Source organism: Sapajus apella, unplaced genomic scaffold, assembly GCF_009761245.1.
Source record: "Sapajus apella isolate SASKATOON/1434 unplaced genomic scaffold, GSC_monkey_1.0 scaffold155, whole genome shotgun sequence".
In the NCBI taxonomy this organism is placed as follows: domain Eukaryota; kingdom Metazoa; phylum Chordata; class Mammalia; order Primates; family Cebidae; genus Sapajus; species Sapajus apella.
Genome location: NW_022437095.1, coordinates 327,030 through 354,025, shown reverse-complemented (window position 1 = coordinate 354,025; position 26,996 = coordinate 327,030). Strand labels below are relative to the sequence as shown.

Below are 26,996 nucleotides of genomic sequence, written 5' to 3'. Positions count from 1 at the left end.
AGCGTGCAGGTGTGAGTCCCAGCCTCAGTGTGCAGCAGTGTGCAGGTACTAGCCAGTGTTTCCTAGTTTATTTTTGCCAGGAATCCCGATGTGCTGCATCAAGGTCTGGCAGGAGCCAGAGTGTGAGCTTCCCCCAGCCCCATGTTTCAGGGCAGCATGTGATTCTCAGGATGGGTTCTGTGAAATGAGAGTTAGCATATCACACTAGGAAGAATTAGGCTTTGAGGATATGAAAGGCCGTTGAAAATGACGATCCTGCACCAAAGGCTTCATCTTCAAAAGGATTTGGACTTAAATTATTTAATTATCTCAGCGTAGTTTAGGGAAAGCAGTGGTGTTCAAGGGAGACCTTGAGAAGTCGCTTTTCCGTAGACGTGCCTTTACACGATCACAGCTAGACTTGGCCATGTCACACCTGATGGAGACCAGCCATCCCTGCCCCTCCCTACCCTCCCACCCTAACGAGCCTCCAGGGCCCTGTGCGGCCTGTTGTCCTCGGTACTCCCCGAGAGCCGCTCCTCCTCCAGAACTGTGTGGCCTGTTGTCCGTGGTGTTCCCTGAGAGCCACTCCTTCTCCTTTCCAGGGCCCCATGTGGCCTGGTGTCCATGGCACTCTCTGAGAGCTGCTGCTCTGCCATGCCCTTCGTACTTGCCGTCCCTGCTGTCCCAACCTTAAGGAGCCTCCAGGGCCCTGTGCAGCCTGCGTCCGTGACGCTTGCTGAGAGCTGCTGCTTTGCGTGCCTCTCTGTACTGGCCGTCCCTCCCATCCCCTCCCTAAAGAGCCTCCAGGGGCCTGCGCGTCCTGGTGTTCATGGCATTTGCTGAGAACCGTTCCTCCTCTGGGGGCCCATGCGGCCTGATGTCTGCACTGCTGGCTGAGAGATGCTCCTCTGCATGCCCCTCCATGCTCACCCTGTGTTTTCCTTCATTGATTGCAGAGTGTCATGAACATGATGCATGTGATCAGCATCCCATACTCGCTGATGAAGGTGAATCCTCTCTCCTGGATCCAGAAGGTCTGCCAGTACAAAGGTGGGTCTCAGCAGGCAGTGTGGCTCATGCCTGTAATCCCAGCACTTTGGGAGGGTGAGGTGGTGGGTCACCTGAGGTCAGGAGTTCAAGACCAGCCTGGCCACCATGGTGAAACCCTGTCTCTACTAAAAATATAAAAGTTAGCTGGGCGTGGTGGTGGGCGCCTGTAATCCCAACTACTCTGGAGGTTGAGGCAGGAAAATTGCTTGAACCCAGGAGAAGGAGGTAACAGTCAGCTAACATTGTGCCACTGTGCTGTAGCCTGGGCGATGAGCAAAACTCCATCTCAAAAATAACAAAAAAAGTGGGTCCTATGTGGCTCATGGGGGCTGGGTGACAAATGATTCTTCAGGCTTCCCCACTACTCATCATGACCTCTTTTTCAATAGGGGATGGTCTGACAGTGGCACATGCTAACCTATTTCTATTTTTCTATTTAGCAAAAGTGGCGTGTGTGAAATCGAGGGATATGCATTGGGCATTAGTAGCACACAGAGATCAGAGAGACATCAACCTCTCCTCTTTGCGAATGCTAATTGTGGCGGATGGAGCGAACCCCTGTAAGTGAAGAACCCGTGTGAACTCGCGAGTCAGGCTATCTGTGGAGTCTGTTTTTTCCAGGCTTCATTCTTTGCACTTTGATTTTTCTTTTTCTAAGCTTTATCTTAGTAAAGAAGTGGTCTTAAAATAACCAAACAGTGTCATTCGCTCTGGCCGAGAGCTACGATGGCGTAAGGGTAAGGACAGGCATTTACAGACACCATAGCCCTGGGATTCAGAGGATGTCTTGGTTCTGTAGAGAAAGTTCCTTTGCTGACCCTATTTCCCCTGGCTGTAAAACGGTGCTTAAGTCATAAACTTTCATGAGGATTAAATAAAATAAGCCCTAAGCAGGTAATAAGTGCCTCAGGAAATACTTGGCTGCCATTACTTTATGGTCTATAGTCGTTTCCTTTATCAGTAAATTAATTTGTCATTTTTAATGTAATTTCATTACTACATCCTCTAACAACAATACCCAGATAAACTAGCAGTTCTACAGAATGCTATTAGTATACCTTGAGAAGTATTTCAGCCAACTGAAATAAGAACCTAGCTGTCATGCTTTTGTGAGAAAAGAGCTAAAGCTTAGAAGCAAAGTGAACTTGATGAAAGGAGGTTTCTGACCACATTTATGAAACATGCAGCATTTAAATTTGTAAACTAAAGCAGCATAAACTCCTTTAATGCCAGATATACAAAATTAGACTCATAAACATGTTTTATAAACAATTTTCACTTATAAAATTTCGTAAACCCTGAGAAAATTTAATAAACAATTGTTTTTAACCTGTAACTCCACAGAACAATACATCTTACATAAAGGAAAGTATATCTATATTTGGAAATAGTTTAGCTGATATGTTCTTCATAATTATGCCTCGCCCTCATCATTTAAATTAATATAGAGGAAAGTTTTCAGCATTTGGTTTAGATTTTTCCCCTCTTAGACTTTGCATAATGGTGGAACAAGTCCCAGAAAAGTGATTAAAGTAAGTTCATCTGTCAGAAAAGGCATCATAAATGTGGAGATTGCATTCTTAAATTCTTGAGTTCTGTTATTTTGAGAATAACAACTTTCAGTGTAACATAGTTGTATTAAATGCAGTGTTTTTCCATGCTGCCTAGATCCACTTGTGCCTGAATCCTACCTTCAGAACTGTTTTATGTTACGGGATTTTGTCATCGGTCACAGTGCTTCAGCTGTCTGATCATTGTCCCTCTTTCACTCTAGGGTCTATTTCTTCTTGCGATGCATTTCTCAATGTCTTCCAAAGTAAAGGCCTTCGACAGGAGGTCATCTGTCCCTGCGCCAGCTCACCAGAGGCCCTCACTGTGGCCATCCGGAGGTACTGGGTTGTGCTGATTTACGTAGATAACCTAGAGACAGTCCTAATTCAGCAGCAGAGGGAGATCAGGAAATCCTGACCATCAGTGCTGAGGGTGAGGGTGAAAATGGGCCCTAACCTTTCAGGGTGAGTTTATTTCTCTTATGTCCTGGAGCAGATTCTTTCAAACAGCCTAGATTCATGCATTAAAAAACATTGATCGCTCCCTGAAGTTTCGCTGCAATTCCTTAGTAAGTGGAACTTTCTGAAGACACATGGGGCCGTAATATCCAGTCCTTGCAGTTTACTCCAGTTTCCACTTGCTCATATCAGTGTCTGGTTTGATTTGGGATGGGATAGAATAGGCACTAGAAGAAGTGAGACCCTCACAGCCAAGCATGCTCTCTGTGGCGTGCCACTTCTGCCCTTCGCTGTCTTCACTTTCTGCTCTTTGGAATGCTGAACTTTAAAGGGCGCTGCTTTGCCAAGCATTGGAGCAGCTTAGTGCCACATCTAAGGGCTCGAAGGTCTGTGGTAACCAGATATCCCATGGGGTGCTTTCCTTGAGGCCACCGTCATCCAGAGAGCCCTGGGTCAGGTCACTATGACCCCGGTCACTGCAGTCTGCTGTATGACAGCACAGTGCTTGGGAAGGAAGTGGTAATGGGGGAGTAAAATCTGTGCTGCCAAGATGGAAAGTGTTCACCACCATCAGTCTCAAGCGCGGGTGCAAGAAAGGCCCGTTGGAGCAGCCTCTCCGCCATCAGCACTCATGTCAGAAAGTGTGCGACCCATCTAGACCTTTGAAACTTGTGACATGACTTATTTTTTAATATCTTTGGGTTTCATCCCTAATTAGGTTTTCTCTCATGTAGCACAGATGTAGTGTAAGTGACATAGGAAAGTCAGTGTACAAAGTACATGAGTTCTGCTCTGCGTTATGAAAACATTGGGCTTTCCAAAAAATATTATTGAAATTATTTCCTTAAGTAAAGAGGCCTTCTGAAGCTTTTAGGTGTTCATGTAATATTAACTACATTAGCTGACTAGCAAGCTGAGAAACTGGAAACATTTGAAATATAGAAGCCACTTTTCATTTTGATTAAACCAGAAGTTAAAAGTCTTACATAATTTAAATAGGTAAAAGATGGTAACACTAACCAGAATCTGGTCTTCACTTTTTTTTTTTTAATTGTACTTTGGGCTCTGGGGCACATGTGCACATCCTAACATCCTGCAGGATTGTTGCATAAGTACATACGTGCCACATTCCCCACAACCCCACCACCTACATCAGGCATTTCTCCCAGTGTTATCCCTTCCCATCCGCCCCGCCCCCTGCTGTCCCTCCCCTCCCCTCCCGTCCCCTCCACCTCTCCACCTCTCCACCTAGTCCAGTGAGTGTTGTTCTCTTCCCTGTGCCCAAGTGTTTTCATTGTTCATCACCCGCCTGTGATTGAGAACATGCAGTGTTTGGTTTTCTGTTCTTGTGTCGGTTTGCTGAGAATGATTGTTTCTAGATTCATCCATGTCTCTACAAAGGACACTAACTTGTCATTTTTTATGGCTGCATAGTATTCCATGGTGTATATGTGCCAAATTTTCTTTGTCCAGTCTATCATTGATGGGCCTTTGGGTTGATTCCAGGTCTTTGCTATCATAAACAGTGCTACAGCGAACATACGTGTGTGTATGTCTTTATAATATAATGATTTATAATCCTTCGGGTATATACCCAGTAATGGGATTGCTGGGTCAAATTTGAGGAATCACCACACTGTCTTCCATGATGGTTGAACTAATTTACACTCCCACCAACAGTGTAAAAGTGTTCCTTTTTCTCCACATCCTCTCCAGCATCTGTTGTCTCCAGATTTTTTAATGATCACTATTCTAACTGGTGTGAGATGGTATCTCAATGTGGTTTTGATTTGCATTTCTCTAATGACCAGTGATGATGAGCATTTTTTCATATGTTTGTTGACTGCATAAATGTCTTCTTTTGAAGTGTCTGTTATCCTTCACCCACTTTTGAATGGGTTTGTTTTTTTCTTGTAAATCTGCTTTGTAGATTCTTTGTAGAATCTTTGTAGAATCTTCTTTGTAGTTCTTTGTAGATTCTGGATATTAGCCCTTTGTCAGATGGGTAGATTGCAAAAATTTTTTCCTATTCTGTTGGTTGCTTGTGTTTCTTTTGCTGTGCAGAAGCTCTGGAGTTTAATTAGATCCGATTTGTCTATTTTGGCTTTTGTTGCCAGTGCTTTTGGTGTTTTAGTCATGAAGTCCTTGCCTATGCCTATGTCCTGAATGGTTTTGCCTATGTTTTCTTCTAGGGTTTTTATGGTGTTAGTTCTTATGTCAGTTTTTAAAAGGATAGAGTTACCCTAACAGCAGGTGCTCTCTGAATTATCTTCTGGCATTCCTGTTAGACCTTGGAGAAAAAATACATCTGAGGTTGTAGTAGCAGATTTACCATCACAATCATGTTCTTCAGAGATCAACACTAAAATGCGTGTCTATTTGAGGACCCAAGAGTGGATGCCAAGGCGGGGCTTCAGGCAGCAAGCGTGGTGGGGCCTCGGGTCTGGAGCCAGCTCAGAGCCTGGGTGGGTGGCTGCAGGATCCTGGCCCCCGCCCTTTGCCACAGGCCTCATTGTCTTTACCGGAAAATGAGGGGTTGGGTTCAGTAATCTGTAAATTTCCTTCCACCTGTCAATGTTTAAGACCCCAGAGTTCTGTCAAGTCACAGCTTTGCCACAGACAATTCAGAAAATGAGCCATTCACCAGCAGGAAGCCCAGAGTTAGGATGGGGAGGGCGATGGTTCACCCGTGCTTCTCCACAGCCAGAGTTGGGGTAGGATGCTTCTCCCGTTTGCGTCTCCTGAGAGCACGCTCTGTGAAGGCCCGCAGCACTGAGCCCCAGCATCGATTGGCAAAGGAAGACAGGATGAGCAAAGGATGATTAATCATTTCTTGTAAAATCTTTTAAAATGCTCTCAAATATTTTTTTTTGAGAAGATTAAAAGGTCAGGGTTCGTTACAGGCAGCAGCTGTTTACTGAGTGTGTCTTGGTGTGGCCCGAGAGACGTTTTCTCTCATGGTTCGTGGGGCTCGGGCATTAAACCCACCAACCAGCAGACATGTCCAGCATCACGAGAACCTGCTGCATAAACAGGGGGATCATGAGTTTGAGTCCGTGAGATCATAAATGGACGGGGAATGGTAGTTTGCAGTTTTGTCAAAGGTGTAGCTCTCCTTTGGAAAAAAAGCAGTGGGGATTGAGCAGCTTCCAGACTGTTTGTGACTGGCTGAAACAGAGTCTGAACCCACCTCCACCCCAGGCTGGTGAACCTGTGTATTAGGTGTACCAAAGACTAGCAGCTGATCGGAGCCAGAAGGCTGGGTCAGGCGGCCTGGCCCCGGGGGGCATGGCTCCTGTCTGCCGGCCCCCAGCATGCCTCTGCCCGTCCTCTGGCCTCCCCACTCCGGATGATAACCTGCAACCATTGTCAGTCTTTAGAGCCATAGTCACTTGTTTTCAGATAACCAGTGAAAACACCAGAACCGGGGCAGGTGGGTCTCCCTGGAGCTGTTCCACCCCAGAGGGAGGGCGGCTGCCTCGCCTGCTGTTCTTCCGGGTCTTGCAACCCCCTCCAGAGACAGGGCCACCTGGGTCCTGGAGCCCTTCCCCAGAGCACATGTGCCCCCGGAGGTCTTGGGAGCTCTGTGCTCTGTTTCCCACAGCCAGCCACAAAACTGGGAAGTGGGAGGGCAGAATTCATGGGGCGAGTCCTGTTTGCAAGAGCACTTGGTCAGAAAACCTTCTTGGCTGGGCCTGGCATGGAGCTGCGAGCACGAAGGGCCTTGTCCCCTGGCCCCACCGCCTCCTGGACGCTGCCCATGTCACATTCCCCTCCCAGCTGGCTGTTTGCCCTTCTCTTTCACATGGGGCTGCGGGGAGAGCCCACCCTCTGCTGCTGTCCCCTCACTGTTCAGCCCGTGAGCACTCTTGTTCTGTTTTCCCTCTGCCCTCTGTTTTCCAACCTGTCTCTGGCTCCACGTTAGCTTCTCATCCGCTCAGCAGATGTTTTTAGAACACCTGTTTGGCAGAAGTGGTTCTTGTGCTGAGGACGCAACAAAAAGAAAGGCCAGTGAGGGGCATGGTGAGGGAGGACATCCACAGCCCGTCAGGTCAAGGAAGAGGTCATTGCAGATAGCTGTGGAACTTGCCCTGTGGTTTCACTGGGTGAACAAGCAGAATGCGTCCTTGCGTCACGGGTGGACAACCCCCTGCCCCTTTCTGTGCGTGACATCTCCTTGGGGCTCAGCCATGCCCACTTGTTACCAATTGCCCATAGCAGCTGAGTGGAGCAGTGTGGCCTTGAGTGTTTACTTTCTGGCCCTTTCCTGAGAAAGTGTGCGACTCCTGCCATACGCAGCAAGTGACCATCTTAACTTCAACTCCCTTGCTGTGCACGGCCCTGGGCTTGGGCTCTGAAGAGGCTGGGAAGGTTCACTTCTCTCCCCTCCTTGAGTACCCCTGAGTGACAGGCAGAATGGGGGACCTCATGGTAGGCAGCTCCTGTGAAAAAGCAAACTATACCATCAAAAGGTGTGTCAGGTGGGGGCGGGGGCGGTGGCTCACACCTGTAATCCCAGCACTTTGGGACACCAAGGCAGGTGGATCGCCTGAGGTCAGGAGTTCAAGACCAGCCTGGCCAACATGGAGAATCCCTGTCTCTAGAAAAAAAAATACAAAAATTAGCCAGGCATGATGGCGTGTGCCTGTAACCCCAGCTACTCGGGAGGGTGAGGCAGAAGAATCACTTGAACTCAGGAGGCAGAGGTTGCAGTGAGCTAAGATCGTGCCAGTGCACTCCAGCCTGGGTGTCTCAAATAAATAAATAAAAAGATATGTCAGTAACACAGCTTTTTGAAGAGAAAGCGCTTTTGAGTTTCCAAATCCGCTTCATGATCCTTGCTCTGCTTCTGACCTTCAGATGTTGATGAAAGATCTTTCCTCGCAGACTCATCTGAGCCTTGTCTTAACGCCGACACTCCCCCTTGCAGAGGGTCCAGACGCTTGCCTTGAGGAAGTTGTTTCGCCCTTCTCCTCAGCACTGTATCTCATGACTCTTCCCAGTCTTTAAAACCAAAAGGCAAGCATTTCACGACTCACACAAGTCTGCAGTATACGAGTGAGATGAAGGCATAGCCAAGATTACCCTGATCTGCTTATGTGGTAACAGCGGTGTTCATATCTCATGGTCTGTGCATATGTCCTGTGTCCACGCCATGTGTCCCAGGCCACATGTGACATTTAGTGATGTGTGCCCCTTTCCGTGTGGCTCCTGTATAAGATAACCACAAAAAACCACCCAGGAGAAGGTGGACGACTTTGAATCTAAGCCACGCTCACTGCTTCCTTACTGACTTCATGGTTTTAGCCAGACAGTACAATTTTGGGAAAATATTATTGTGATGTATTTGAAAGTGCAGATTGTGTTACCCATGTAAATTAATCACAAGTACCACAAATGCCTCCCCTTTCACCTTCCTTCCTGGATCTCAGAATGGTAAATGCCTGTAACCAAAATTGAAATAGGTTATTTTTTAAATTTAGATTTAAATACCCTCAAAGACAACTGAAATAAAGCAGGCTGCAGGTTATGTAAAAAACTGTACTGTAGTTTCTAAAACCAACAGCTGATTTTGGGGTTTGGCTCCGTGGCTGTGCACCCTCTGCGGCTCTGCAGGCCCAGCAGCTGCCAGAGGGACCCAGGACAATGGGCACCTTGAGATGAGAAAGACAGGAGCAGAGAGACAGGTGATGCCTGGCTCTAAACCCTGGTGAATTTCCTCCATGCTGAGAACTCGTGCATGGTCAATGCTACAGTGTGCTTGCCAGAACTGATTTTGGGGTTTGACATCACTTAAAATCACCCTTCACCCTTTCAGTTTGCTGTTAGGATAGGATCGGTGGACAGAATCCAAGCTATGTCACAAGATGGCTTAGTCAGCTAATATTTACCAAATGTTTGCTATGGTGTTGGTTACCTGGAGTTTGTCCATTACTTTGTATATTTAAAAGTGCTTTTAAATTTTCGTTTTGATTTTCAAAAACACCGTATTCAGTAGAAAAGGCAGGTGATTGGACTGACTGGACCTTCTGATATGTCACCTTGGACCAACCATCCTTCGAGGTTTCCAGTCTCTTCCTTTGTGAATGAGGAAGTCAATATTGTACCTGCTGATACCGGTGCCACTGGTGTCACAGGGCTGCAGCAGGTTGTAGACACGAGGCCACAGCCTGACACCTGCAGCCGCTGAGCCTGTGGACTGTGTGTGCCATGCACCTTCCCACTTGCCAGGCTTTGTAGCATTTCACGGTCCATGGAAAGTAGGGTCAGGTCCAGGAATACACAAAGATCTCGGCACTGTGGTCTTGGCACTGTGTTGACAATTCAATTCTGCTTTCACTTTGGTAATGAGCATAAGAAGCATGGAGGATACAGTTTCTCATTTAAGTATCAGTCATCATAATTTCTCATATTTTAACATTCCCAGTGGAAGCAATGTATACACTCTTACTGTTAAAAGTGATTCAGAAATTGCTGCTTCTCTCCTGGCCTCCGCAGCCTCATGCGATGGTCCCCCTGTCCTTGCAGCTGCCTGGCTGGAAACTCAGAACCTTTCTTGTGCCGCCTCTTCCTGGTGACCCCCCTCCCCCCAATCCAGGATGCCAGGAAACGTCTAAATCCAGCTGTTTCTCCTTTCCCTGCTGCTGCCGGGGCTGTCCTCCCCTAGGCTCTGTGCTCCTGTTCTGTCTCTGGTCTGGCCAGAGCCCTCCTTGGCCCCTTGTTCAGGTGACAGAGTCTGCAGGAGTGCACGGCCCATGGGACCTGCCCGCCTGCCCCGGCTGCCTCTCTTCCTGCCCCTTCCTCTCACTCACATGGGCCTGGCTGTTCCTCCATGAGCAGGTTGAAGGCTTGCGTCTGCTCTTTCTTGTGCCTGTGCCCCCCGCCCTGCAGTGTGGCCCCTGCATTGGGAGACGCGATTGCCCTTCCATGCTGGGACCTCATCAGCCTGCTTTTCTCGCAGCGTTACTGACTTCCATGTGCTGTGGGATTTACTGGTATGTTTATTTTTTCATTGTCTCTGGTATATAGTTGGTGCCTAATACATATTTTTTGAGTGAAAGTAAAATTTAAAGTAGGTAAATTCAGAAAGTTCCTCCTGTACACTTTCCTGTGACAATCCCATGTCATTCACAAGAAGCGAATGCCAGACCTCTTCCTGTGCGTTTATGCACGTGATATGCACACACTTGGCATTTTACATAAGTGGAGCCATGTGCAGTTTTGGGCTTTTGTTGGTTTTCGTTTTACTCAGAAGATGTAGGTACCACTGACGGCCTAAATACACTGTTGTGGCCATCTGCCGAGAACAGGCTCCTGCGGAGAAGCTGTGTCCTGTGTCGACTGTTGCTGGCCCACTCAAGACTGGTCCAGAGGACGACGTGGCAAGAGAGAGGAGGTGTGGGAATCCTTGGGCGGCATGTCCATGGCAGTATGCCCAGTGGTAGGGAAGAGGAGGCCCTTTCCATTCCTGGGGGTGAGCTCTGGAGTGTGGAGTGAGTGTGGAGACCTGCTTGCAGCAGGCTTCCCAGAGCGGTGTGTGGTTTTTAAGTTATGACAGGCAAAACTGGAGGGGCAGGCACTGACCAGGACACAGACAGAAATAACCAGGGGAGGGCGCGTCTCCATCCCACTGTCTCGCCCAGCAGTGCCCCTGGCCGTGTACATCAGGTTGGCTGCAGCCTGCACCCTGCACGGTGTCAGGAGGAGTGGTCTCTGGACGCGGCTGGCAGTGGGTTACAGCAGCACCTCTCTAGAACCACCTCCTGGAGTTGGCTTCAGTGGTCTTCTCAGATGTGCCACTTTCTGATGGACATGATTGGGTTCAAATTGAAGGTCAGAAAAGGATTAAAAGGTACAAGCTTAGTATTCCAGTTTGAATTAGGAATGACTGTGTCCTGAAAACCAGAAGCAGCCCCTGAGCTCCTGTGCCAGCTCTCCCTGCCGCTCTGTCTCATCAGGATACGTGCTGTCTTTTTATGGCGTTACCGTGCATGTGATGCGAATTTAAACTGTTCAGTGCTGATGCTTTACAAAAGAAGAATCTCTGTAATTGACCATTGCACTTCAACTCCCATTGCCTGGAGATGAGTTAGGTAATAACTCTATCTCAGTGGTGAAAATCTTCAGGAGAGAAGCCAGTGCGAGGCTTCAGAATCTGTATCTTTCATTATCCTGATGTTTAAGTCACTTTCGAGTAAATTTGAAGAAAGCCACACTCATGCTTGCGTTTCCACCAACACACTTCTCTCTGTGTTGTTTTCTGAATACATGAACAGCAGGAAAACTTCCCTGCATGCTGGGCTTTCGTTTATGTGCCACAGAAAGGTTGAGACAGATGCGTGTTTTTGGAAAGTGAGCCAGGGCCTTTGAACTCATAGTGTGTTCTGTCTCAAGATTTGAGGAGAATTTTCCATGTAGGAAAGGTTAGAGGCCAGGTTACTAAGTGAAAAATGGCTTTCATACATTCTGCAAAGCTGTTTTAAATGGGGTCTGGAAAGGCTTCCCTATAGGTTTGGCATGGGAACAAAATGAATGCCTTCTTAAATGTTGTCACGTCCAGTGTGGGAAGCACCTCAGCGCTCACATTTTATTTACTCCTTATGATTTTTAAAGAAAGAAACAAGGCCGTGCGCAGTGGCTTACGTCTGTAATCCCAACACTTTGGGAGGCCAAGGTGGGCAGATCACGAGGTCAAGAGTTGGAGACCATCCTGGCCAACATGGTGAAACCCCATGTCTACTAAAAAAAATGCAAAAATTAGGTGGGCATGGTGGCATGTGCCTGTAGTCCCAGCTACTCGGAAGGCTGAGGCAGGAGAATTGCTTGAACCTGGGAGGCGGAGGTTGTGGTGAGCCGAGATTGCGCCACTGCACTCCAGCCTGGCGCCTGGCAACAGAGCGAGACTCTGTCTCAAAAAACCAAGTGTTTCGCTGCTACATTGCTCTGTCTTGTTGCAGAGGAGGGTCTGTGGAGGATGGGTTTGAATGGGTACTAGGATGGGCATTTATATTGTGATCTAAGCATTTGTGTCCTGCGTTTTAACCATCTTCCAGGGACAGCTTGTTCTGCCCTAGTGACAAAGCAGAGATTGCGTTTCCCATGCTCCGTGCAGCTGGTTGCTTGCTTGGCTTTTAGTACACTTAATTTTAAAAGGATAGTGATTATCGGTAGTAGAATGCAAATAAAATTGCAGATGCATTTGCTCACTATTTATTTGCAGAATTTTGACCCTCTCTGGAAAATGTATCACTTAGTGATTCATTCCTGCAAAAAACAAAAAAGTAGGTAAGTGAGAAGCTGAGGCACTCACAGGAAAGCCACCCAGTGGCTGCAGGCACATCAGGGCCAAACGTGGACATCTGAGCCGAGTCAGTCTGCAGGTACATCAGGGCCGAGCATGGATGTCTGAACTATGCGTCACTCTGCAGGTGCAGCAGAGCCAAGCATGGACGTCTGAGCTATGAGTCAGTCTGCAGGTGCAGCAGGGCCGAGCATGGATGTCTGAACTATGCGTCAGTCTGCAGGTGCAGCAGGGCTGAGCGTAGACGTCTGAACTATGCGTCAGTCTGCAGGTGCAGGAGGGCTGAGCGTGGATGTCCGAGCTATGAGTCATTCTGTAGGTGCAGCAGGGCTGAGCATGGACATCTGAACTATGCGTCAGTCTGCAGGTACAGCAGGGCAGAGTGTGGATGTCTGAGCTATGAGTCAGTCTGCAGGTGCAGCAGGGCCGAGCGTGGATGTCTGAGCTATGAGTCATTTTGTAGGTACAGCAGGGCCGAGCATGGACATCTGAACTATGCGTCAGTCTGCAGGTGCAGGAGGGCTGAGCGGGTGGCCTGTGAGAGCCACAGCAGCCCTGGAGATGGGGAAGTGGGTGGGAGGGGGTTGTGGGAGCCAGCAGCAGCCCTGGTGATGGAGGTTACGCAGAAGCAGCCTAGCGCCTGGGCTCCAGGTACTGTACCCTCCCTCAGGTTGCCCAGCACTGGAGGCAGGTCATTGCCAGAACTTATGCTGTTGGCTCTCCCCTCAGAAAAATGCCAGTCTCCAAAAAGGAATGACCAGCACTCATTGCAGGGTGGTTGAGATTCTTTAAGAACATGAGTCAGAGACTTTGAAGGGACAAGGGCTGGAGATGTGCCGGTCCTCATGTATGTCTTCTGTGTGTGTGCCTGTCCTCAGGCATGTCTTGTGTTCATGTCTCTGTATCTCCATGCAATCATGTCTGTGTTCATGTGTGTCCTCACCTGTGTGTCTGTCTTCATGTTAGTGTTGATGTGGTGTGTGTCTTCACGTATCTGTCTCCACCTGTGTGTGCCTGTCTTCATGTTTGTGTTGATGTGGTGTGTGTCTTCACATGTCTGTTTTCACCTTTATGTCTGTGTTCACACATGCCAGCCAAGTGTTAGCAGCAAGTTGCGTTCTCTAGTGAAGTCTGCTCTGTCTTCCTACGTGAACTGTATTTTCACCCAGGCATTTAAAATTTCTTCTCTTTAAAACTATGACCAGCCTACTATACTTTATGTTTTCTTTTCTCCTGATATTAGTTTTAGAGTAGAAAAACACCAGGGAAATATGGGCTTGTGATGCCTGGACTCATCAGAATTTTTTTAAAGGAATAATTGCAAGGCAAAAACCAGGAAACTATTTCCTGGCTACAAGTATGCCCTAAACCTTCTGCCATCTGAGTCTGTTACCATCTCTAGAATGTAGATGATAGAATTGATTTTCTTCAAGCTACATTGTGAAATTGAACTAAAAAACATAATTAGCTTTGTAATTACAAAGTACTATTTGGATACCTTGATACTTTAGTAATGAAAAGGCAAAAATTATACAAAACAATGAAACAGTAATTCCAGAAAAGATAAAATATCCCCTTGTCACCACAGCTGTCTTCTACTTTTTGAAAGGATCCAGTCTAGAAGGCTGGAACAAAATCAAAGAAAAGGTGTCCACAGTGAGAAGGATGCTGTCCGACACCCACTGGGTGCTGATGTTGCCTGTATGAGTGATGGGGGGAACACATCAGCATCAGCCCTGAGCCAATGCAGCTTCCAAAAGCAAGCACTTCTGACTGCTCAGAAAAGTCAGACCCAGAGTTCCATAATCCCACATGTAAGAGAAAGCAAGATAAACTAAAATACGTAACTTTATCTAAAAAATGGGACGAAATTTTGAAATTCTCTAACTATAGAATGGTTTATAGATGAAAATTACCTGAACAAGAACATGACAATTAGGTAGCATTGAAGAGCAAGGCAAGTTTTCCTGTTATTTGACCCACCACCTGCCTTTTACAGTGTGTTAAAAGATGCTGAGAAGTTTGTTTTGGCCGAGGTGCGAGGTGCAGCCAGAAGACTCCAGAGGAGGGGCCTTCCCCATGGGGTCCCCCAGTTCCAGCCCGTAACCTCCCCTGGGCACAAAAGGTGGCTGATGCTTATGAGAACAAGTTTGCAAAAAGTTTATATGGTGTGATCCCTCTTTTGGTAACAAAAAATTAAGTATCTGTAAAGAGTATATTCAGTGAAAAAAAAAAAGGCTGTTTACCCAGGGTGGGTGAGGCGGTGAAGGTGGGAAGCTTGCTCTCTGTGCTCTCTAAGCTGAGAATTACTAGCTTGGTGAATGCCCAGATAAGATGAAAAAAATGAAAGACCTTTGTTTACTCACTTGCTTAAGGATTCAGCCAATGGCAAGTGGCACTAAAGCTGTGCAGATGCAATTACGCTGCCTCTGTAAGCCCGAGAGCTAGAGGCTGTAAGGCTTGTTTACTACTTGATCCGTCTGTTGTGTGTTAATGTCCTGAGCCTGGCCAGGCTCTGCTTGTGGTCGGGAGTAGTGAGCTGTGGATATGTTCATTGAAATTAATAGGAGCTGCTTCTTCAGGTGTTACTCAGGCAAGGCTTATGAAATGTTCTGCATAGGCTGAAAGTGCTATGACAGGTCAATGGTGCAAACCATTCCATCGAAGCCATAGTGCACATTCCTCCCGAGGCCTCATTGCCAAGGTCTGGCCTGCGTCTCCTTTTTGTCAGTCTGTTTGCATTGTTATAAAGGAATACATGAGGCTGGGTAATTTATAAGGAAAAGAGGTTTATTTTGGCTCACAGTTCTGCAGGCTGTAAGAGAGCCATGGCTGCAGCATCTGCTCCGCATCCGGTGATGCCTCAGGAAGCTCATGATCATGGCAGAAGGCAGAGTAGGATCTGTCCCTGCGTGTCACGTGCTTAGAGATAGAGGAGGTGCCCAGCTCTTTTTTAAACAACCAGATCCCATGTTAACTCATAGAGTGAGAACTCTTGCATTTACTGTGAGAACAGGCCTGCCTCCAGTGTTGGAGGTCACATTTCAACGTGAGATCTGGAGGCAATGAAACATCCAGACTCTGTTGTCCTTTAATTTATTTTCACTTCCATTTTGCACATCATAGTGGTGTTGTACACAGAGCTGTGTATTTCGCTCCTTCCATCTCTCCAAGCATGGATGCCACCTCCTTACAGTCCTGGAGATCACTAAGCTGGTCCTTCCTGGAATCCGTATTCTTCGTGAGACACATGAACCTGCTTGGTCTTGAACACTATTTCCTGTTGGAACTGAGTTTGGAAGTTGATGAGTGTGTGGATACCTTTATCAGCCACTATTTAATTTACTGATATTTGTTATTAAGTGATGAGTGGGTGGATACCTTTATCAACCACTATTTAATTTTCTGATATTTGTTATTAAGTTAGATATTTTAAATCCCCTTGAATTCTGCCTATGGGGATTCTTTCTTCCCTCCCCACCTCATCTACCTACTTGGGATTTTTACTTTCTAGCAAGGTGTGGATGGAGATAAATGTCATCTAACTTAATAATACAGGGAGCACAACTTGAAACAACAGGGAATGGTGTTTTACTCAACAAATAGGGAAATATTGTAAGGTTTGATAATCAGTGTTGGCCAGAGTGTGCAGAGACAGGCACTGCCAAAGCAGCCTGGTGCCATGGTCGGATGCACAGATTGAGGCCAGCCTGAGACTGGCGCTGACTCAGCACCGCAGCAGCAGCCTTGGCAGCACTCAGCAGTCCCCACGCCTGCCCCGTCTGCCAACTGGGGAGGGTCATGGTGCAGCAGCCATCTCCACAGGGTTGCTGTGCAGAAACGTTTGTCAAGTGTATGACCACAGCAACACACAGCCAGTGCTAGGTGCTTTCCTAGTAGATGAGAAAATAATACTCCTGTTCTGTCAGTTGGAATGCAAAATATGTTCTTCTGGGAGGGTATTTAGGCCTTAAAATTTTAAGTATATATGCTTTTGGATTCTTTCATTTTCTTTCTAGATTATGTATATTACAGATATATTTCCAGCTATATAAAAATTGAATGAAAGAAAATATATGATCATATATTCATATTACTGAACACTGTGTAACAAACCAGCTGAATTCAGTGGTGCACATGCCTACACACACACACACACACACACACACACACACACACACACGCACCTGCCCACACGGAGGCACCCGCCCACACAGGCACATGGAAAGATCTGCAGATATGTTTGGTGAAGAGAGTGGGTTATAGAAGAAGATGCATCTTGATTCTGCTTTACTTTTAAAATCAATATATTAGTATACATACACATTTTATATGTAACTGCATATCTAGGAGTCTAAACCTTTACATATAAAAATCTCAATTGTGATTATCTTTAGGGCATAGGACTGGAGCAGAAACAGGGACTTTACCTTTTGACTGTGATGTTTGCCTTGTTCATGCTAAGAATGTGCTCGTGTTGGTCATACTGTTTGCTTCTAAGTTTTTATAAAAAGACAGCAGTGGACTAATTGACTCCATGTCTTGGGATCAGAGGCAGGAGAAGGCCAGGGAGGCACAAGCACTCGGGTCAGCAGGGGCTGTGCTCTGGGTCTGAGTCCTGCTGAGCCCCACCACTCACCTGGGTAATGAAGTCAACCTTTCCGTGCCCAAGTTTTCTCATCTGAAATCGGGGAATAATAGCCATAGGCTTGTGGTGAATTTTAAGTGAGTCCCTATGCATGAAGGACTCAGAACCATTCTGGCACATGGAGAGTGCCAGTGGGGCATTGGTTTACCATCTGGAGAGGAAGGCGTCAGCACCACCAGGTTGGAAGTTAAGGGGTGACCCCAGACACTGCATCTGTGGGGAGGTGGGGCTGTGAGGCTGCCTGTGTGCTGGGAGCTCCCATGTTTCTGTGCCTGCGTGTCAGGAGCTCCTGCACTTCTGTGCCCACCTGTGTGCTGGGAGCTCCCACGTTTCTGTGCCTGCGTGTCAGGAGCTCCTGCGCTTCTGTGCCCACCTGTGTGCTGGGAGCTCCCATGCTTCTGTGTCCACTTGTGTGTTGGGACCTCCTGCGCTTCTGTGCCTGCCCTGGTGTCAGCAGCTCATGTGCTTCTGTGCCTGCCTCTGTGTGGGGAGCCCCTGCGCTTCTGTGCCCACCTCTGAGTCGGGACCTCCCGTGCTTCTGCGCCCGCCTCTGAGTCCGGAGCCCCCACGCTTTTGCGCCCACCTGTGTCAGGAGCTCCCATGCTTCTGTGCCCACCTGTGTGCCTGTGTCTTGCACATCTGCAAGGAAAATTACCCGGGGCCATGTGGTTTCTCTGACTAGCAAGGGAATATAAATGTACAGTGGCAGGTTAAGTTAGTACGAGGTTAATGTCACTAATTTACATTGTAAGTGAACGTATTCAGCCTCTTGTAACTGTCATTGTGTAAGTATAATTGAAAATTTCCTATAGCTAACACAATTTGTAATTTTAAAGTATTTAGATATCAAGTCTTATTTCTCATAAACTGTTTAAACATAGAAAAGAGGATCTTGGCCAGGTGCGGTGGCTCATGCCTGTAATCCCAGCACATTGGGAGGCTGAGATGGATAGATCACTTGAGGTCCGGAGTTCGAGGCCAGCCTGGCCTACATAGTGAAACCCTGTCTCTACTAATGAGAGCAAAAAAATTAACTGGCTATGGTGGCACATACCTGTAGTCCCAGTTACTTGAGAGGCTGAGGCATGAGAATGGCTTGAACCTGGAGGCAGAGGTTGCAGTGAGCCAAGTTCGCACCATTGCACTGCAGCCTAGATGACAGAGTGAAACTGTTTCTCAAAAGAAAAATAAAAATAAAAAAAATAGGAAAGGGGATTTTGTAACTGAGGCAACAATACATATGTGATTGGGTCCTAACACAACTTTTTCCTCCTGGCCTGTTGTTCACAGATCACGGCAGCTCAGTGTTCTGAATCTTGGCTGCCCAGCACTTTGCTTTCATGTGGCTTTTTAAAACAATAAGTATACCTTAAATTTGTATTACTAAGACAATGTATTCAGGCTCTCGTTACAAAGTACCACACACTGGGTGGCTTAAACAACAGACACTTGTCTCAGTTCTGGAGGCTGGAGTCAGAGACTGAGGTGTCGCAGGGCTGGGTGTCCAGAGACGTTGAGGGAACCCGCCCGGGCCTGCCCCGGCCTCTGGTGTTGCTCTACTCAGTGATCCTTGATGGGTGCCTGTCACTCCCATCTCTACCTCCATCATCACGTGACTTTCTCCCTGTGTCTGCGCCTCTCTCTCCTCTTAAAAGTACAGAATAATTTGATTTAGAGTCAGTTCTAACCCAGCATGACCTCATCTTGATCCTACAGATGGTCCTGGCTTAAGGTGGTTCAACTAGCAGTTTTTCACCTTTACAATGGGTTTATTAGATCGTAACCCTGTTGTAAGTCCAGGGACATCTGTCGCTGCAAAGGCCCTGCTTCCAAATAAGGTCACAGGTATGAGGGGTGATCTTTTGAGGGGACACAGTTCAACCCACAACAGATGCTGAAGCTCGCAGTTCCTGAATTCCACACTGAATCTTTGTAGAGAACTCTTGTAGGGAGAGGGAATGGTGGGGGAATCACTGGGAACACGTTGAAGTTTTGATTTGTTTGGGGTTTCTGGGCAGTAAAAGGCCAGGATAATAAGTTGAAGCCTGGTGATTTGAGCTCGTCCTATCCAGGTGGTTCCATGTGGGTTTTCTTATTTGGGCAGACTTATATCTGGTTGGCTCTATCCTTTTTGACTCTTACATCTAGACTAATTCTGTTTCCTGAGTCTTTCATGCTTTTTTTGACACATCAGTTACTCAAATGAGATCTCTTTTTGCAAATTTTGACTTTTATCTTGCCCCATTTATGTCTTCAGTTTCATTATAAACCATAATATTTTAAAGTTAAACAGAAAACTTATAGTCCAACTTCTATGTCTGAAGTGCATTAAAGATTTGTATATGGAAAATTACAGAAACAAATGTGATATATACCTAAATTGTGGTGACTCCTTAGTTAACCATTGAAGAATTGTTAGTTTTCAGGGATATAATCCTTGATCTTAGAGATATTTTAACTTTCTTATTCACAAATTCAGTCAGCAGATATGTATTGTTAGATCTTTTCCAGGTTTGGGACGCAGCAGTGAACAAAACAAATTCTGGCTGCTCTCGGGAGAGTTAGGGTCTGAGGGAGGAGGTTGCTCAGATAGTCAGAGGTGTATGCTGTGGGGTCGGTGCGCTGGGTGGGGGGTGTTTTCTGAGGGGACGAGACACCCAAATTTGAGCCAAAGTCTGGAGAGGGAGGGAGAAAGTCGTGCGGACGTCAGCTGGAGGACATTTTGGGTAGTGGCAGGAGCGTGTTCGGGTGTCCGGCAGAGGAGGTCGGGGGCCCACAGAGTGGCGAGCGTGAGCGCAGTGGTCTTCTGAAAATGGGCTTATGTAGACCCCTCCTCTCCTGACCCACAATGCAGTTTACAGCTTGCCTGCCACCCAAATAATCTTCCTTAGAACTTGGCAGCCAGAATGGCACAGCGTAAATCTTAATTTAGATTCTTATATATAAAATTGGGTATATGCCTAGACAGGCTGCATCTGAATTGAGGCTGGACCGTCAGGATTTCCATCATTTCTGTTCAGAGGTTTTGTCTGCATTCTTGGAGGGGATGTACACCTATCCAGATGTTTGTGAAACTGGAAGCGCAGACCATGCAGTGAGCAGGAGCTGGGAGGAAAGAGAGAGCCGGTCTGTGAAGGGTTTGAGTAGAGGGGGCGGGAGAGGAGCCGCCTTTGTGATTCTCGGGTGCTTTTGAGATTCCCCAGGAATGTGGAGCTGGAAGCAGTAGACTGGCTGCCAGCTGTCATAAACAGAACGAGCACCCTGATGTCCACAGCCAGCTCTGTTCCCACGGGTGCCCAGACTGCTGCATGTGTGCTGACTGCACATCTGTGGTTGTGATGGCTTATCTGCTCCCACATACCCAACTTGAAAACTGCTGTTACAGGCCCACAGATGACAGTAACCAGCCGCCAGGCCGGGGCGTCCTCTCCATGCACGGGCTGACCTACGGGGTCATTCGTGTGGACTCGGAAGAGAAGCTCTCGGTGCTCACCGTGCAGGATGTCGGCCTCGTGATGCCTGGAGGTGAGTGTGGGTCTCAAGCCGCACGGACTAACCTGTTGGTAGTTGCTTTTCTAACACACGTCACCAGAACACGCGTTCCACATTCCTGTGTGCGCACTTTCGGGTGACAGCCTCACTCCCAGGCTTCTGAAGTCCTTGTTGGGCTTCAGACGTTTGAGGCAGTGTTCACTGTCCTGGTAAAGGAAAACACCAGATGATCAAGAAGATGGTGAAGGGTACCTTTGCACAATGGGACCTCAGGCTCCTCTTCCCTGGAAGGCTTTGGGGCCAACACAGGGTCCACACTGGTGCCTGGGCAGCTTCTCCTCTGCCCCAGAGGATGTACCTGTCCATCACCCTAAGGCACCAGCCAGAGTGGGAACAGCCAAGCTCAGGTTCCCTGAAGGCAGACACTTGTGGAAATCGAGGAATATGTCTGTGTGACCATGAAGCTTGTTTTCAGCAGAGAGCCCTTTTTCCAAGTCTCAGAAGCCTTTCCACAGATGTGTGAGGAAGCACCTGGCTGCAGAGCCCACCATGCTTCCCAACCTGCCCCATAAGGAACACCCAGGCACCTCCCAGGAGCCACCTTACCATTCTCAGTGTTCACATACCTGGCTTTCAAGTCATGAGACCGCAGGCAGCATCAGCCCCTGGCTGTCTGGCCCCCAAAAGCGAACCCGAGTCTCTTCTCAGCTGGGGCCCCCCCAGAGCCTCTGTCCCCTGCTGAGCTCCCCAGGCACAGGGTGTGGACTCAAGCCCAGCAGGGTAGCCAGGCCCATTCGAGCAGTACTGCCACCTTCAGCAGCAGGCGCAGGGCACCAGGTCAGGTAGGCCTCAGCAGGGACCCCTGCCCTGTGGAGTCTCACAGAGGCAGACCCCTCATGCCCTTCATGGTGAGCTGTGCTGGGGCCAGGCATTCCAGAAGCCATCTTGCCTTTCTGTTTGCCCTGTTTGGCATAACAGAAATGAAGGCAGCCCTTGGCTTTCCTCCTCCTCATTAACCCCCCAATTCCCCGCAGATGCCCTCCAGCCTCCCCGCAGCTCTGCCTCTGCTTCCAGCCCTACAGCCCCTGCGTCCAGCCCACTGCCTGCTTCCCAGTGATGGCCAGGCCCCCGGGCTCCATTTCTTCCTTCAATATCTAGTTTTCAAATAGAGCTGCATGGTGAAATCTTCAAAAGGTTCTGAAGAACACGATGAAAACACAACTTTCTGACCATGAGAGCAACTGCGAGCTTCCCAGGCTCCCTGTTGGATGCACCCGGGGCTGTGGAAACAGAAGCATGCACCCCACGTGTGTGTCTCTGCCCTGGGTTTGGGGGGTTTTCTGAAAGAATGATAGAGTACTGTGTACATGTGCCTGTTTTATATCTGAAAGTCCCTTTGTCAGCGTGTAGCGAGCTCCATGCTGTTCTCCAGGCAGCACAGTGCTATGTTGTGGGAGCACAGAGCTTATTTGAGCCTCCCGTGTTTGGGTGATCTTTCCTCTATTGCTGCTGCAGTGAGTGACCCCCTTGTGTCTAATGGAAACAGTTCTGGAAGTGGGAGTTCTGTTTGAAAGAGAACTACTAATGTAGTTGTTACGGTAATTGTCTTTCTGAAGGCTGTGAGGATTTACACCCTGCCGAACAGTAAACAACAGCACTTCTTTCTTTTTCCATTCCCTTATCTGTTGTATTACCTGAATTTTATTTTTACCTGATGGTGAAGAATGTTTCAGTGTAATTTTCATGTGAGTTTTTCTTCCTGTGAGTAACTTTTCTTATGTTTTGAACACTGTTCTACTTCGTAGACACCTGTACTCCAACCCGTTGGGTGCCAGCCATTTGAGGCTCTTTCTAAACAGCTCGTCTGTCACTCAGTATGCACTCCACCCCTCTGAAATGTGAGGCTCTTGGTTCCTAATCAGATTTGTGGGTGGCTTGCAGTGAGGGTATGTAGGATGCTGACATTGTACAAAGCATCAGAGTGCGCATGGCACAGACCAGTGAGAATTTATCATCATGGAACCATGTGCTGAAGCACTTGAACGATGTTCTCTGAAGGGCTCACCTTGCAGGGAGTACGAAATCAAAGATGAAGATTTCCATAAGATGTTAGAGGCTCAATTTGCAGAGTTCAGGCTGCACCCACGTCGCTGATATGCGTGTGGCAGGGGGCCCTGATGCTGGCTCTGAGGGTCCTCCCCATATCTAGATGGCAGATGAGGTTACACCCCTAAATACAACTTGCACATTAACATTAGACAATTGAAAATAGGTATTGATGTCTCAACTGTGAAATGTGACATTTTGCCACAACATGAAAATCAAGACTCGTTAGGGAAATGAGTGCCTGGCTGATGGCCATCCTTGCAGTTTTGCTCCAGCCCCTATTTCTGTTCATGGGTTCCCTCATTCATATTCCCATCTTCCTCTTCCTCTCCGTTCTCCCCACCCCGCCTCCTTTCACACTGTGTGTGCTTTTCTGTTTGCTTTTAGCCATAATGTGTTCGGTGAAGCCAGACGGGATTCCTCAGCTGTGTAGAACAGATGAGATCGGGGAGCTGTGTGTGTGTGCAGTTGCGACGGGCACGTCCTACTATGGCCTCTCTGGCATGACCAAGAACACCTTTGAGGTAGGTCGAGGAGAGTCCTGACATGAGCACTGCCCGTGGCTCCGCCTCCACATAACCCTTGCCAGGTGTGCAGTGATAGACACGGAATGTAGGCGCGATTTTCAGCAAGACGAGTTTATATTCATTAAAATGATTGCACTTTAGCACTTTTTATCGCTTTTGATAAATTTGTTTTATCAGCATTGTTCTGACCTTATAACCAGTGTTTAAAATAAGCGCGATTTCTTCAAAAGGGTCCTTTTTGTTACTTTTCTCACTTTTACTATGAAAACCGGATTGTGAGGGAACATGCATTTGTGTGTGTGAAGGGCCTCACATGGGGAAGCCGTCTGGAGCCCCTTGGCGGCCCCTCGGCCTGGGCTAGACATGGCCGGGTATGAACCCTCACCTAGGGAAGCCAACTGGAGCCCCTTTATGGCCTCTCAGCCTGGGCTAGATGCGGCCAGGTATGAACCTGTGAGAACTTGGGCAGACATGTATGTAACAATCTCTGGCACAAGCAAGTATGTATGTGGTGTACACAGATGCGTGTGTAATGTGCATGTGTGGTGTACATGTGTGTGTAATGTTCGTGTGGGCATGTGCAGATACACGTGTAATGTGCATGTGTGGGGTGTGTAGACACGTGTATGTAATGTGTGCATGTAGGGTGTGTGTGGTGTGCACAGATGTCTGTAATGTGCTCATGTGGAGTGTGTGGGGTGCACAGATGTGTGTAATGTGAGCATGCAGGGTGTGGTATACACAGATGTGTAATGTGCGTGTGGGGTATGGTGTACATGTATGTGTGGTGTACATTTGTGCATGTGGGGTGTGTGCACAGATGTGTAACGTGTGTGGTATACACAGGTGTGTGTAATTGCATATGTGGGGTGTGCACAGGTGCATGGGTAATGTGCATGTGGGGCGTGTACATAGATTATGTGTGTAATATGTGTGGGATACACAGATGTGTGTGTAATGTGTATGTGTGGGGTGTGTACACAGATGCGTGGGTAATGGGCATGTGTGAGATGTGGACAGATGTCTGTAATATGCATGTGTGGAGTGTGTTCACAGATCAGATGCATGTGTAATGTGCATGTGTAGGACGTGTGCACAGATGCATGGGTAGTGTGTGTGTGGGGTGGTATGGACAGATGCGTGTGTAATGTGCGTGTAAGGGGCGTGTGCACAGATGTGTGTGTAATGTGTGTGGGTGTGTGCACAGATGCAGGTGTGATGTGCATGTATGGCACCTGTGTGGTGTACACAGATGGGTGTGTGTATGTATGGGAAGTGCAGTGTGTGTGTAAGGTGTATGTATGGAAAGTGTGTACACAGACACATGTGTAATGTGTGGGGGGCATGTATGCAGTTGCATGTGTAATGTGCATTATGGGGAGTGCACTGATGTGTGTATAACCTGCATGTATGGGGCATGTGCACAGATTGTAATGTGTGTGTGGGACGTGTGCACATATGCATGTGTAATATGTGGGGAGGGGTTTGTATGCAGATGTGTAATATGTGTGTATGGGGGAGTGTGCGCTGATGTGTGTATGTGTGTGGGGCATGTGTGCACAGGTGAGTGTAATGTGCATGTGTGGGGCATGTGCACAAATGCATGTGTAATGTGCATGTATGAGGCATGTGTGGTTTTCACAGATGTGTAATGTGCATTTGTGGCGTGTGTGTGGTATAGACAGATGCACGTGTAATGTACTTTTTGGGGCGTGTGTGATGTAGACAGGTGTGTGTGTAATGTGCATGTGTGGGTTGTGAGTGGTGTACGCAAATGTGTGTAATGTGTGTGGTGTGTGTGTGGTGTAGACAGATGCATGTGTAATGTACGTGTGTAGAGCATGTGCACAGGTGCGTGTATGTGTTGTGGACAGATGTGCGTGTAATGTGTGTGTGGTGAGTGTGCACAGATGCCTGTGTAATGGGTGCGTGTACACAGATACCTGTATAATGTGCGTGTGTGAGGAGTGTGCACAGATGCATGTGTAATGTGCATATATGGGGCATGTGCACAGATGTCCTGTGTAATGTGCATATATGGGATGTGTGCACAGAAGTGTGTGTAATGTGCATGTGGGGGGGTGTGGTGTCGACAGATGCATGTGTAATGTGTGTGTGCACAGATGCATGTGTTGTGCATGTGTATGGTGTGGACAGATGCGTGTGTAATGTGCATGTATGGGATGTGCACAGATGTGTGTGTAACGTGAGGGATGTGTGCACAGATGTGTGTGTAATGTGCATGTGTGGGCCATGGGCACAAATACATGTGTGATGTGTGTGGGGGGCGTGTGCATGGATGCATGTGCATGGATGCATGTGTGATGTGTGCATGGGCATGTGCACAGATGCGTGTGTGATGTGCATATAGGGCGTGTGCACGGATGCATGTGTGATGTGTGCGTGTGGGGTGTGTGCATGGATGCATGGGGCATGTTCACAGATGTGTGTGTGATGTGCATATATAGGGTGTGTGCACAGATGTGCTGTGTAATGAGCAGAAACATTAAGGGGTCAGACATGTGGGCCTGCATGTTCAGTGCTACAACTCAGAACTTTTACATTTTTACCAAGTAGGTCATGGCTTTAGAAGTAGTGCAACATTTAAGCTGTATGTAAGAAAACATAAGTTGTTTGGGGATACGTTTCATAAACGCTTAGAACTTTTTGTTGTTGTTGAGACAGCGTCTTGCTCCATCACTCAGGCCGGAGGGCCGTGGCACGATCACAGTTCACTGCAGGTTCAAGCTGCTGGGCTCAAGCCATCTTCCTGCCTCAGCGCTGAGTAGCTGGGACTGTAGGCATGTGCCACCACACTTGAATAATTTTTTAAAATTTCTTTTGTACATATGGGGTCTCATGCTGTTGCCCAGGCTGATCTCAAACCCCTGGCCTCAAGCAATCCTCCCATCTTAGCCTCCCAAAGTGTTGGGATTACAGGCATGAACCACTGTTCTAGCCTAAATGTTTAGAACTTTGGATGTGGCTGAACACATGTTACAGTGCCTGTCCACGATGGCTTTCTTGAATGTGAATTCAACTTCCTAAAATATCCCTTGAAATTGGAGCTAGATACAAATCTAAATAAAAACCACATCTCTGTTGTATGTGAGTTATCTGCAAGGGTGTAGGAAAAGAGGTTTAGAGCTTGAAGTCATTGATTTCCTTCCTTAATATTTTTCTTTTCAGCATACTTTGAACAAGGGAAAATAACATTTTATGAATGAACAGAGTTTAAGACTGACATGTTTAAAATGTACTTTGATTCTTCACTCATCTTTTACATTGTGGTTTTATAATCAAAGTAATCAGTTAGCTGGATTGGCCTACTGTGAGACTGCTACCTGTTACCTGTTCAGGGTTCAGAGGTGGGAGGAGGCTCCGGCAGGGGTGCAGGAATAGCTGGGCTCCTGCCAAGGTGAGCGGGAAGTCCTTTTCTGCCTCAAAGACTGTTGGTCACCAGCGGTCACTGTGACCTTGGCCCCCGGGCAGGAGGCAGAGCTTAAGCCAAGCAAGTGCCATGTGCATGGGAGAAGCAGGGAGGACTGAAAGCAGCTGACCACGTGTATGGTGGCCTGATGGACGCTGTTTCCCCAGGTATTTCCCATGACGAGCTCTGGGGCTCCGATCAGCGAATACCCGTTCATAAGGACAGGCCTGCTGGGGTTTGTGGGTCCTGGGGGTCTTGTCTTCGTGGTGGGCAAGATGGACGGCCTCATGGTGGTCAGTGGGCGCAGGCACAACGCTGACGACATTGTGGCCACCGCGCTGGCTGTGGAGCCCATGAAGTTTGTCTACAGAGGAAGGTCAGTGGCGTTCTTCTGCTAATTAAGCATGTATTTCCTGTCGGCCACACTGTTCCTGTGGTTTTAGAGGGTTTA

The 26,996-nt window shown here is 47.7% G+C and overlaps 1 protein-coding gene across 7 annotated transcripts in view; it reads left to right on the top strand.

Moving 5' to 3' along the window:
* Positions 1-26,996, top strand: part of DIP2C (disco interacting protein 2 homolog C) — a 183,871-nt gene that overhangs the window by 80,268 nt on the left and 76,607 nt on the right. For all 7 annotated transcript variants that reach the window (XM_032266148.1, XM_032266146.1, XM_032266147.1 and 4 more), the window contains 6 exons: positions 939-1,032; positions 1,473-1,592; positions 2,807-2,921; positions 20,376-20,515; positions 22,976-23,112; positions 26,713-26,921. In XM_032266148.1, the coding sequence (XP_032122039.1) occupies positions 939-1,032; positions 1,473-1,592; positions 2,807-2,921; positions 20,376-20,515; positions 22,976-23,112; positions 26,713-26,921 (815 nt within the window). The remainder of the gene's footprint in view (positions 1-938; positions 1,033-1,472; positions 1,593-2,806; positions 2,922-20,375; positions 20,516-22,975; positions 23,113-26,712; positions 26,922-26,996) is intronic.